This window comes from Drosophila mauritiana, chromosome X (assembly GCF_004382145.1).
Source record: "Drosophila mauritiana strain mau12 chromosome X, ASM438214v1, whole genome shotgun sequence".
NCBI lineage: Eukaryota > Metazoa > Arthropoda > Insecta > Diptera > Drosophilidae > Drosophila > Drosophila mauritiana.
The window spans coordinates 2,298,233-2,311,675 of NC_046672.1; the positions used below are offsets into that span (position 1 = coordinate 2,298,233).

General features: G+C 47.2%; 3 protein-coding genes across 4 annotated transcripts; 2 read left to right on the forward strand and 1 right to left on the reverse strand.

Moving 5' to 3' along the window:
• Positions 1–91: 91 nt before the first annotated feature.
• Positions 92–1,469, forward strand: LOC117147482. Its single transcript, XM_033314380.1, has one exon. It carries the CDS (start codon positions 252–254, stop codon positions 570–572), a length of 321 nt encoding a protein of 106 aa, XP_033170271.1. The 5' UTR covers positions 92–251; the 3' UTR covers positions 573–1,469.
• A 91-nt stretch (positions 1,470–1,560) lies between these two features.
• On the reverse strand, positions 1,561–4,518 carry LOC117147481 (probable insulin-like peptide 6). 2 transcript variants are annotated; one of them, XM_033314377.1, is made up of 3 exons: positions 3,178–4,518; positions 1,769–1,982; positions 1,585–1,694 (listed from the first exon to the last, which is right to left on the reverse strand). In XM_033314377.1, exons 2-3 carry the CDS (start codon positions 1,980–1,982, stop codon positions 1,585–1,587), a joined length of 324 nt encoding a protein of 107 aa, XP_033170268.1. In that variant the 5' UTR covers positions 3,178–4,518. The 2 variants fall into 2 exon arrangements, with proteins under 2 accessions (XP_033170270.1, XP_033170268.1); XM_033314379.1 differs by lacking the exon at positions 3,178–4,518 and having other exon boundaries at positions 1,561–1,694.
• Positions 4,519–9,744: 5,226 nt separating this feature from the next.
• Positions 9,745–13,404, forward strand: LOC117147477 (raf homolog serine/threonine-protein kinase Raf). Its single transcript, XM_033314373.1, has 5 exons — positions 9,745–10,646; positions 10,774–11,735; positions 11,800–11,940; positions 12,004–12,377; positions 12,441–13,404. Exons 1-5 carry the CDS (start codon positions 10,484–10,486, stop codon positions 13,018–13,020), a joined length of 2,220 nt encoding a protein of 739 aa, XP_033170264.1. The 5' UTR covers positions 9,745–10,483; the 3' UTR covers positions 13,021–13,404.
• The last annotated feature ends 39 nt before the right edge of the window (positions 13,405–13,443 follow it).

Sequence of the window (13,443 nt, forward strand, 5' to 3'; positions counted from 1 at the left end):
CATACTTATTCCGCATCCGCTTGAGGAACTATTCAAGTTTCCTTGAATTCCAAGTAGTCCATGGGTCAGACGAATCCAACTGTCAAAGTCAGATATATTCCTGTCCCCATATTCAGAGCACAACTCCCAGCACTTGCACACAAATATAATTTTCACAACGTTAAGCATAAACAAGCATCTAAATTCTACGGCTCCACATTCGATACAATTCGATTGCCCTCGTTTTTCAGTTTTCTTCGAGATCCGTTTCCATGGCTAAAATCAATCTGTGGTTGGGTAAACTCCGTGACTGCGTTCTGACCGGGCTGCGAGTGGGTGCTGATCAGATTTCTTCGGTGGCAAGGAGATGCCCATTGAAACCGCCGTCCCTCCAACGGAGCATCAAGAAACCCATAACCCTTCCTTCGACCAAGAAGGCTTCCTTCAATGAAGCCAATGAAACCTCCAATTCCGATGGAAATATTTGTGACTTTCAGCAGGGCGATCCAATAGAAGCTAACAAGACACCGAGGCCTCAAAATGGATTCGTCAGCCGAGCCCTCTACTACCGAGGATACTACATACGGCGCTAAAGGATTCGTGGCCAACATGAAATTCCGTCTAAATGGACAATTTTACACATTCTCGGATTAACAATCAAATGGCCTTGAAACACCGGCTATGTACAAATCAGCTGAGTAATTTCTCGATCACGAACTTTTCCAAATTATCTGCCGTGGAATATGCATGTGCCACATGTGTCACTCTCTTTACGTCTAAAATTGGAAATCAATAAACGTTTGTACTAAATATGAGCCAAAGGATGCAGGATACATTTACTGCGAACTCATCCGAATTACAAGATTTTTCATTTTCCCCGAGCCAGAGAGGCGAGCCCTTCTTGTCCCCATAGAGATTTGCAGCTGAAGTGGCGCTGGAGGGATACACTCGCACTCCCATGTGTGCCTGATTTGCACCATCATTAAAATCATCATCGTCAGCGTTTGTAATCTAATTTGCAGTCATCTCATCACCATTTGACCCCATATATTCGGTGCTCAGCTTGCGAGTGTCCTTTGCAAAAGTTTTACGCCCGGCATTCAATTTAAATGGGGTGGGTGGCCTGGCCCATTGGCCATTGGCCACTCGAAGGGTGGTGGTGTGCTTGTTGAATGACCCAAACCCAAACCCAAACCCAAACCCAAATCCCAAACCCTAACTCAAAGCCATGACAATCTCTTCGAGTGTCGCCATGAATAGATTTCGCCCACAATAGAGGGGTCTAATGAAAGGGGTGTGCCGAGGAGTGGCATGGATTCGACTTGGAAAGATCCCAAAATTGGAGCGGGAAATTGGTACATGGTGGTACCACTACATTTGGAAACCTACTACGCTACACATGCTCGCGCTCACTTCAAATTTCTTTTATTGTACAGAATTTAGTTAGTGTTTAGTTAAATTAGTAAATATACTTAGTATACTCTAGGGCACACTGCTGCTTGCGCTTCATATCTTAGGGATTACGAATGATGGAGTGGTGTAAATTGGTTTGCAGTGGATGGGTGTGGCGAAGTGGTGTGTGGCTGTGTGGCTGTGGATCCTCCACTATCCTTTGCAGTACTGCAAGAGCTCCCTGTAGGTGCAGCCACCCGACTTGCAGCACAAGTCGGTCACACTCTGCAAGTCGCGCTTCCTGCGCTTCCCGAAACTGTTGGCTGTGGGGATTCGTTGGGATTAGATGTCGTCGGAATGGCAAGAATGCTAGATCGAACTCAAGGATCACACTTACGAAAAACGTCGCCGAGGGCCACCGTTCCGCTTACGCATATCTTCTGTATCACATCGCTGAGGCCGGTGGAGCACATCATGCGTCTCTGCTCGTACTCCGTGGGCGCGAGCGGACTGGCCGCCACCTGGGGCACCCAACTGCCGATCAGCGCCGGCACGGCGAACAAGGTGGCCAGGACTAGCAGGACTTTGGACGTTGGCACTTTGAGAACCATCTGCAATGGGCACAGATTGTTAGATTGCTTTGAATCGCTGAGGCAGTGTGCCCCCGGATATGATTGACCCCCTTGGCCCCTTCCCCCCGTGCTCCCCGTTCTCCCCGTTCTCCCCCCGCCTGGCCCCAAAAAACCTGTGTGGCTGCAGTACGCCCATGGGTCGGCAAAGGACACGGTTCTTCGGAGCCGGCCAGATAACTCCCCACTCTCTTCCGCCTCGCACACGCGCCTGTTCCCTGGTCCCTGGTCTCTGGTCTCTGGTTTCTGGCTGGCTCCCTTATCAGCAACAACGCTCAAATATTATTGTATTTTCCATTCGATTCTGTTATTGTTTGTGTCTGGGCTGGCCAGGAAATATATTTACATAAACTTCAGTGTTTAAAAATAACCCACCGATTTGCCGCCTTGCTGGGCTCCCCACTTATCATTTGGAACATGAGTTCTTTTTATACACAATCAGAAAGTCGTAGTGACTCGAATGGAAGGGGGCGGGGGATTGGGTGTTCGTGGGGCATATGCCCCATGTGGCTTGTGTTGTTTTTGCTTTTGATATTGCTTGCTTTTATGACTCTCCTTTGGAAACTCGGTTTCCAACCACACGCTATATATAGTAATGTGGTTCAATGTTTTTCCACTTCTGTCGCTTTCGTTTTCACAGCGATATAGACGAGTGTACATGGGTGTATATTTAGATGTCGCACACCACTTGGCTGATTTCGGCTGGTCGCTTGGTTTGTTTGTTTGTTTGTTTGGTTTCATTTCCTTGGGAAGACCCGATCCCGGCTCGAGTTTTGTTTCCATCGTGATAAGAATCGAGAAGAGGTTAAGGCTGTCTTTGTGTCAATCTCTAGCGATTGGATGGTTCAAGGGGCTTGAGGTCTTACACTTCTTACATCCTTGAAGGGCTTCGATTTTTGAATCTTGTGCGACTTTGATTTAACAAAAGATTATGGGCTATTCCATGTTTTTTTCTTTTCTTTAAAATCTATGGTTATGCCTATGAAATTGAAAAACAAGCGTGATAAGACATTTCTGGTAGCCATACCCGTGTTATTCCGTCCTAACTCTGAACTTGTGCTTTCTAGAAAATCCGCTTCTACACAATATGATTTATCAATCCACCACTAGATAGTCCCTACTATGACATAACCCCATGGAAAATTTAAAAATATCCCATACGAGTGTGTGAACTTACGTTTGCATGCCGTTTAATCCTTGTTTTTGAAGTATTAATTAGTTTCCTCAGTAGTAGTCCTCGATGACGAATGACAGCGATACTTATGATGTTTATGCTTTGCTTGATTTTGTGGACTATATTATGCGGTGCTAATATGCTTTAGTTTCGTGGTTTTGTGTCTCTTTTCTCCGGCGCTTCCTCTTCTTTTCTGTCTTTAGAGTTTCTATCGGATTATCACTTGCTTAAGGAACTTTCTTTTTTGCTAATTTGCAGATTTTCTTTTGCGATCACACAGTTTCAAAATCACAATCAATTGACGAAAAAACAAAACAAAGCGACTAATAATAAGGGGTAACTATAGTTTTTTCGTGGGAGTCGTTTGGGTTTTTAATGTTTAGTATAGGTTTTTACGTGCAAAAAAAAAAGGGCGAATTGATAAATATCCGTGGGTCTTGCGATTGACGTTCGATCAATGTCCTTTTAAAATCGATTGGCGTTCGGAGTGTGGAAAATAGAGCAAGTGGTTAACTTCTGCTGCGGCTGCTGCGTTTTCGACTGCTGTTGCGGCTGCTGCGTTTTCTGCTGCTGCTGCGCCCGCCAGTTGTTGTTTCATCGCGTGAAGTATTGTGGCAGGAACAGAAGAGTGCGGGTATACGTCTCGGGCCGCAGGAGAAGGAGTGAGTGAGTGAGAGGGCAGTCGACTGAGAGTGCGAATTGTAGCGGTATTCCGCTGTCGTTGCGACTGGCTTGGAATTGGAAACGCTTTTGGAAGCTAGACGCTTGGTTGCTGGAACGTAAAGCTGCCGTTTTCTTCGGAGTGTCTCGTGTTCCTATCTGCCGCGATCTCCCTTCCACTGCCACAACCTCAGTCTCAGTCTCAGACTCAGTCTCAGTCTCTGTCTCTTTCTCGCTCACTCTTCGCTCATGTTGCGCTGGGCTGGCTCTCTGCGCGTCCTTATCTCTATCTCTTTCTCCGGGAGAGAGTAGAATCCGAGTCCGAATCCGAATCGAACAGCTGTTTAAAACACTCTCCAATTGTTTGGCGTTGTTTGCGGTTGTTTATTTTTAGACCACCAGTGGGGTCTATAATTAGATGCCGTCTTATCGCCACTTTCTTGCACTTTCTTTCACTTCTACCCCTTTCACTGCACTCCGGACGAACTCTTCTCGCTCGTTCTTCGCTCGTCGGATCTTACACTTTTAATTGCACTCTCGACGAACTTTACTCGCTCGTTGTTTGCCAGGAAGACCGTTCTTCGCACTGCCTTTCTTCCGCTTTCCACGCTTTTAATTGCACTCTTAGCGAATTCTTCGCTCGCTCGGCAGAACGTTCTTCGTTGTTTCACAGCCAAATTGGAAAAGAACCGTTGCCGCGACGCCAGCGCAAAACGAAGCCTCACTTTACGCGCGTGCGAATGAGAGAGCAGGATGCAGCGAATGCGCAGCACGTGGACTGCAGGTGGAAGTGCGAGCGAGACGGCGGCCCCTGGAAGCAAAGTCCAGTGTCTTGCGAAAAGGAAAACGAAAACGAAAAAAAAAAAATAAAAAAAAAACACAGTAAGCGCAAACAAATGCTTAAAATTAAACAATTTGCCGGCCATGACACATTCAATCAACTTTGGGTCACCGTGGGTCCGAGTGTTTGCGGGTGTATTAGTGTGTGATTGTGTGAGTGTTCGAGTGCTTGAGTGTTTGAGAGCATTAATACAGGGCAACGTCAGTACGCCGAACTTTTGTGGGTCAAGATGTTCGTTGGGGTTGCTCAGTGAACGCCACCGCTCCAGATCGGTTCTCCAGAGTGATAGCCTGATTCTTACTGCTTTTTTTTTTAACTCCATTAGCCTAATCTTCGCCTCTAGTATATGTATGTAAGTACCTAACTGGAGGAGCTTCAGTCAGAGTTCAATTTGTGATATCAGCTAGAATTGCGTTTTGGGTTGTTGACGTCCAGCTGCGTTTGCAAATTTGGGGATTATGCGATTATCGCATAATATACACACATAGTCATCGGGCAGCGGTGAGTCAGATGTCGGGATGTCAGGGATTTGGGGCTCCAGAATATCGACTGCGGAGCACTTTGGTTCGGGTTAGGAATGTCGGACTGTATAAGCATACAATGGAATAATCATATTAATAAGATCGCCTTTGAACAAAGTACACACAAACGCCGCCTGTGTGGGTGTGCATGCGTGTGTGTGTGTGTGTGCGACAAATGCACACAGCAACAGCAGGCACAACAACAATAAATAGAGTGAATCCATCAGTGGAAAAGCAGCATCCAGTCCACGCTCCATATATGCACTTGTTGATTTTCAATTTCCCTATTAACGCTGCCGCTTCGTCAAAGCGACAAAGTTCACTCGCTTAGATGACTCCAAACTACATACATATGTACACATGTGTGTATGTATGTATGTATGTACGTACCTAGATAGTATAGATAGTATTTTATTCACGTTGTTTCCGCAACCCTTGCCCCCAATTTGCACGAATATGTGTAATAGCCACTTGTTAACGCTCATTTGGCCAAAACGAACAACTGGAACTTATGGATATCCCATTGGTTATGGCACATACTAATCAATTGATATCCCATGGAGATGCAAGCAATTGGGGTCTGAAACCCTGGAAGTACCCTACATACGACCAGATATACCCTGTATACGGGGTCTTGGGCTTGGCTTGGCTTGCAGATAATGATTCGGCGATAAGCTTGTTGATGTTTTTGTTGCTGGAACTGCGAGTGCGACTGCGACTGCGACTTCTACTGCACGAAGATGAAGAACGGAAGCCGATGGGGCAGCCCAAAAGGGGGCGGTACGGGTCAGTGGGCGGAAGGGGGGTGGTAGGAAGGAGGGGGGGCGGTACGTTGGGAACGCCTGCATATATCAGTGAAAAATCCGTAAACAACGCCAACGTGAATTCGTCGTGATCTAGTTTCAATTCAAAATAAAAGATCCCTATTTTTAGCATTACTCTTGGCACTCCGTCGGGAAAAACAACAGAGCGGTGGAGAAAGAGAGAGAGACAGTTGAGTAAGGAGAGAAAGAGACGGCGCAAATTGGGGGGAGGGGTGCGAGGCCCAGTGCGCTAAGTCATCGCGAAAGATAAGCCAAGACTTCTACATACTGAGAGAAATAACAGTGAAGTACCTATCCAAGTTTGAGTAAATGATATAGGTACATGATATATGTTATATGTACATATGTACCTGCATGTTTGTTAACAATCCTTTGATTCCTTGGGAATCCCTGAGTGTAGATACTTTTAAGAAACTTCGCAGTTTCTCCGCGTGTAGGTTTGCCATCTGTTGTTTTGGGAAGAGGGATGCGTTGGATTGGATTGGATTGGAGGATCGGCGAGATCGGGATCGAGAGATCGGAGATCTCAGTGCCTTGGGCAATACGCAATACGCGTTGCGGGGCAGAGTCCAAGGTGGGCAGGCCCACACGGGCGGCATGCCACGTCAGGGTCAACGATTGGGATGGATGCCTAAATATACCCCGTTTTGGGCTGGAAACCCAGCTGGTGAATCATGACTACTGAGGGGGTAGTGGAGCTATCTAAACAAGTCTGCGAATTTGGGGGCTAACTCTGTTTATTTGGCCAATAAATTCGATGCGTATGTTGGATAAACCGATCGTAGTTGTGATCGCTGAGGGGAAACACGAGCGGCCCCTTGGTTTTTTTCCTTTAGCCAGCGCTGCAGATAAGCCGCAAGTGGGGGGCGCCTCAGGTCCACCTCCCACTACAACCGCGCAGTGCAAACCCCCGCCCCACAGTCACTTCCCACGCTGCAGCGAATATTGTTTACTTGTGCTAAAATTGGATCTCCATTGATTGACATCTGCGATCGGGCGCCAACGCCAAGACATCGCGAATCTATAGCTCGCAGCGCGCATCTCGCATCTCCCAGTTTGCAACTCTCAGCACGAAGCTGTAGCTCAGACGCAGATTATTGACCCAGAAGCGTGGAGGAGGTTTGTTGTTGATACCAAAAGCCTAGACATCGGCGACAACAGTCTGCAATCGTACCCGCAGTATGGGGGCAAAGAGAAACAAGAGCAATAACAAATCAAATGCCCATTCTAGCGAATTGAACTTTGCAATTAAGCCGCAAGTTTCATCGAACTGGCTCTAATGCGAAATTCCTGGATGGGGTTCCCAATCAAATGCCACGGACCCTTTCCACCGCTTGCGATGAGTATTTCACAACCCAGCTCAAGTGATCCGATCCAGTAACCTTGTCCATGATGATTTACCAAGATTTGTTATTCACTGCGTTTAGTAGCAACATTGATTTCGAGCTAATTAGCCTTTTAAAGAATTACATAGTCATAATAAGTTAGTTCTTATTATTTGTCTATGGCGGGAATTTGTAAATGAATAATTAAATGGTATTCGCAAGGGCTGATTTACGAATATCCCCTGCGTTACTTTGGTAACACACCTTTGCATATTTGATGACCATTTCAAATCGCACTTAAATATTCAAGAATCTGTTATTGTTGTTCCTCTTTTTTCACCCGGGTGCTGTGCCAAAAAAAACAGCTCACGAAATTATCGCCCGATGTCAATAAACTGTCGCCAACGACCCCAAAAAAGCAACAACAGCGCGCTGCGGTGATGCCTGATGCTGTGGGTGGTGGGTGGGTGGTGGGTGATGGGTGACGAAGTGGCAGAGTGTCCAAGTGGGTGCTCGGGGGCTTGGGTGTTTGGGCTGAAGAGCGAAGAGCAACAATCGATGGTGGCAGCCACCAGCGGGCATAGACACACATTTGCTGGCTATACTTCTTGTTGCCCTCCACATTGGTGGGCGGTGGGCGGTGGGCGGTCTCTAGTTCGGTTGGTTTTGCCAGCTGCCAATGAACTGCAATCGGCTGAACGGCTGGGCGGCTGGGCGGCCTCAAGGTCAACGCTTGGCAGACAGAACTCTGTGGTTCAGGGAGTGCTGAACTGGAATTGAACCCACCGAAACAGCGAGAAAGCCAAGGGGCCTTGAACTCGGTTAACACCGAAAGTGGACAATCAACTAGGGTCTTAAAGTGAATTCCTTAATTCGGCACATAAAACCAATTTCTAAATTTATAAACGCAGCACTTAAAGGTGTCAAATAAATAACACCATGAGTTAGTAGGGCATTTATCCGAGTTCGCGGACAAGTAGCAAGCAACATCAAAAAAACCGCATGGAGAGTGTTAACTTTACTAGAGTAACTAGAGATAAGTAAAGGCTGGGGTCCTTCGAGGAATTCGCAAGTCTAGTGGATTGGATTCACTAGAAGCACTATAGGCTAAACACTGTTTGTTTACGCGCCACTTCAAGGTTGGCTCGATTTCAGTTCATCCGTCAATGAAATAGGAACCACTGACCCACAAATCCCATCTCTAATCTGTTTTCCCGGACTCTCCGGCTTCGTAACCGTCTTCGTATTCGTAATCTGCGGGGGTCGGCCATCTGGAGTCGGAAATCGGGAGTTGGGGCGCTGTCTACCATCCGTCTGGCTGACTGGCTAGCTGGCTGGCTGGCTGGCTGGCCGGCTGGTGACCTTGAAAACGCCCAGAATGTGCCGTGAACACGGGTACTTTGCACCCATCGAAAATTGAGTGTCCCGATGAACTTTCACCCGAGCTTTTCCATTTCCCGTGAAACAGAAGCCAGCGGGCGAATCACTTGAACGGCGCGTGGTCCCGACTTGTAAACAGAATCGAGTTTACTATATGCCAGACTTACTACACCGTCCATTTCTATATATAAATATATATATTCATTATGCTTGCACGCAAGTGTGCGATTAGGAGTGCGATTTCAAAATAAATCATTAACCGCATTTCAATAATTTTCATCAATTAATCATTGACCAAAAAGCGAAGCGTGAAATATATACAGAGGTGGTCAAAAGTATTTACACAACGAGCTTTTTTTTCAATTAGTTGACAATTGAAAAAAAAGCTCGTTGTGTAAATACTTTTGACCACCTCTGTATATAGTTCCTCGGCGAATCTAGCCGTTTTACGGGGAAAGAAGGAGCACAAGGGTATCGGATCGGAGTGACCCGGTTCCAATCATTCAATCTTTCAATCTGTTCGATTTCCCACGTGGCCGCTATTTTACAATTAATATGGGTAATCCGCTGCAATCTAAATTTGTTGTTGTTCGCATCGCTTGACACCTCTATCAGGAATCATCTCAAAAGTCATTGGGATCCTAACTTATCGGCCAAGCCATCAACAGCAATTCAAAAACCTATCTTAATGTAATAAGGATATGTACATATGTACATATACATATGTGTATATAGCAATAGCAATAAAAACACCAGTAAAGTCTGCGGATTCTGGATTTACTTCAAAGATTTGAAATTGACTGCAGTTCGTGTTGAAATCCTTTTAAAATATTAATTCTGGTTTCATTTATTTGTATCATTTCAAGCGACCAAAAGTGGCCTTTAATTTAAATTTCGCGCCAATGCACGCCATCTATTGGTGATATGCTGAAACACGCTGCTTTTGTCAGGGCTGCCACTTGGATCGAACCCATCGATGTTTCTTCCATCACTACCGCCTGCACCTGTATATATATGTAGTGGATTAATATCCACGCCAGAAACTAATTTACCTGTTGCCGCCCGTACAATCGAGATTTTTACTACCCCGAGAAGTTAAAAGCTCTAGGCAAATTAACAATTAGCCGCGACACAAACCCCGTATCGCAGAGCACCTGATACCCTTTATCGTTATCGATTGGTACAGCCGAATCACGCCTCCTGATAACGATTAAACAAAAAGTCGAAATGTAGTAAAATTCGCGGAAAGTAAATAAATTGTTATAGCCAAGGTGAAATAACGAGCGGCCAGCTAGTGGCGATACTGATACTATTGCGAACGTTGGGCAGCCACCGACGGTGCCGGCTGGTCAGGGTGTTATCGGGTAATTGGCAGCTCCTGTGGAAAATCCTCAAGTTCAGCTGCTTCTGCACACACTGACCTTCATTATACATACATACCGTATATACGAGCTGTTTGTGCGTGTGTGCGTGCGCCTGCAAGTGTGTGGGTGCACTGAAAAAAGGTTGGAAAGGATACAAGCTAGAAGTCAGTGAAAACCGGGAATATTGCATCCCGGAGACGGCGGAAGAGCCGAAAAAGCCCATTAAAAGTCAAGGACGACATGCTGCCCTCCGCCCACAGAAGTGGATGTGGGTGGCTCACCCATTAAAACTCCACCAAAACGCAAGCGCAGGAGTTTTTCCTTCAAGAAGTCAAGGCTTCTTCGTTTTCGGGGTCATGGTCACAGCGTATAGTATATAGGATAAAGCAACACCATGTCCAGCGAGTCCTCCACCGAAGGCGACAGCGATCTATACGATCCATTGGCTGAGGAGCTGCACAACGTCCAGTTGGTCAAACATGTGACCCGCGAGAATATTGATGCCCTGAATGCCAAGTTTGCCAACCTGCAGGAGCCACCAGCCATGTACTTAATAGGTGAGTCGTCGAAAGCCGAGCTGAACACTTCCTGGGTTCTTGGAAATCCCACGCCCACCTCCAAGCTATTTATAAAATACCCGACATATGTATGTATGTATCTCACGACTTTGGTTCTTGCCCACAGAATACCAGGAGTTGACCTCCAAGCTCCACGAACTGGAGGCCAAGGAGCAGGAGCTAATGGAGCGACTGAACTCGCAGGACCAGCAGGAGGATTCCTCCTTGGTCGAGCGGTTTAAGGAGCAGCCCCACTATCAAAATCAAACCCAAATCCTGCAGCAACAGCGGCAATTGGCGCGAGTGCACCACGGCAACGATCTAACCGATAGCTTGGGCTCCCAGCCGGGCAGCCAATGTGGAACTTTGACCCGTCAGCCCAAGATACTTTTGCGAGCCCACCTGCCCAATCAACAGCGCACTTCAGTGGAGGTAATTTCGGGAGTACGACTATGTGATGCCCTCATGAAGGCCCTAAAACTCCGGCAACTAACGCCGGATATGTGCGAAGTAAGCACAACTCATTCCGGAAGACATATCATACCCTGGCACACGGATATCGGCACTCTGCATGTGGAGGAGATCTTTGTCAGGCTGCTGGATAAGTTTCCCATAAGGACCCACATCAAGCACCAGATCATACGGAAGACCTTCTTCTCGTTGGTATTCTGCGAGGGCTGTCGAAGGCTTCTGTTCACCGGGTTCTACTGTAGCCAGTGTAATTTCCGATTCCATCAGAGGTGTGCCAATAGAGTGCCCATGCTGTGCCAGCCCTTTCCCATGGATAGCTACTATCAGCTACTGCTGGCCGAGAATCCGGATAATGGCGTTGGTTTTCCCGGCAGAGGCACTGCTGTCCGCTTCAATATGAGCAGCCGGAGTCGCAGTCGGCGTTGCAGCAGCAGTGGCAGCAGCAGCAGCTCGAAGCCACCATCTTCATCCTCTGGCAATCATCGACAGGGTCGTCCGCCGAGGATCAGCCAGGACGATCGATCCAATTCCGCACCAAATGTGTGCATCAACAATATTCGATCGGTCACAAGCGAAGTGCAGCGCAGTTTGATAATGCAGGCCAGACCTCCTTTGCCGGTGAGTCTAAATATTTGCTGTTCATATTCTTATGTGGCTTAACATATGCATGGATTTCTTACAGCATCCGTGCACAGATCACTCCAACTCCACGCAAGCGTCGCCCACCAGCACTTTGAAACACAATCGTCCCAGGGCCAGGTCCGCCGATGAGAGCAACAAAAATCTGCTTTTAAGGGACGCCAAAAGCTCAGAGGAAAACTGGGTAAGCTAGGTTGCGTGTGCGGTTACGTATTCAACATAATGAAAAAATGTTCTATTCCTGCAGAATATTCTTGCGGAGGAGATTTTAATTGGGCCGCGCATCGGATCGGGCTCCTTTGGAACCGTTTATCGCGCCCATTGGCACGGTCCCGTGGCCGTAAAGACACTCAACGTGAAGACACCGAGTCCCGCCCAGTTGCAGGCATTTAAGAACGAGGTGGCCATGCTAAAGAAGACGCGCCACTGCAATATCCTCCTCTTCATGGGGTGTGTATCCAAACCATCTTTAGCGATTGTGACCCAGTGGTGCGAGGGCAGCAGTCTCTACAAGCACGTCCATGTCAGCGAGACCAAGTTTAAGTTGAACACGCTCATCGATATCGGACGTCAGGTGGCCCAGGGCATGGATTACCTGCATGCCAAGAACATCATTCATAGGTGGGTTTCTGTGTGGTAATCAGTTGTAATCGGTTAATAATTCTATTTTGTTTCCTCTTTTAGAGACCTCAAGTCAAACAACATCTTCTTGCACGAGGATCTCTCCGTGAAGATAGGCGACTTCGGATTGGCCACTGCGAAAACTCGATGGTCGGGTGAAAAGCAAGCCAATCAACCCACGGGCAGTATTTTATGGATGGCTCCGGAGGTGATTCGTATGCAGGAGCTGAACCCCTACTCCTTCCAGTCGGACGTGTATGCCTTTGGTATCGTGATGTACGAACTGTTGGCGGAGTGCTTGCCCTACGGTCATATTAGCAACAAGGATCAGATCCTGTTTATGGTGGGGCGAGGACTTCTGCGCCCGGACATGAGTCAAGTGCGCTCGGATGCGCCGCAGGCATTGAAACGCTTGGCCGAGGACTGCATTAAGTATACCCCCAAGGACCGACCGCTCTTTAGGCCGCTGCTCAATATGCTGGAGAACATGCTGCGCACTTTGCCCAAAATTCATCGCAGTGCCAGTGAACCGAACTTGACGCAATCGCAGCTGCAGAACGATGAGTTTCTGTATCTGCCCAGCCCGAAAACGCCGGTGAACTTCAACAACTTTCAGTTCTTCGGCAGCGCTGGGAATATCTAGACAGCGACCTGTACCTGTACTTACATATATCCTGCGTGATCAACGTGATCCTACATCTATATACTTTTCGTTCTTGTCCCTCTGTACATAAGCGATTCGCGAAGGGGACGGCTTTGGTTGCCCACCAAAGTGAAAGAGAGAGAGACAGAGAGATGGGTTGCCTGCCGACCCGGGAGCGAAACTTGCTTCTTTCCTTGGAACTGACAAAGTGCATTTCTGTTACCACACACAAAACGACTACAAACTGTAAACTAAACTGCAACGCCCATGTGTACATAACTGCATCATAACTTATATACGTTAGGCAAGACTACTGAAACTAAACTAAACTAAACTAAACTAGCTGATCGCAATTACATTATACACATTATACTTATACTACAAGAGAAGGTGTTGTTTCTGGAGTTGAGAGAAGGTGTGGAG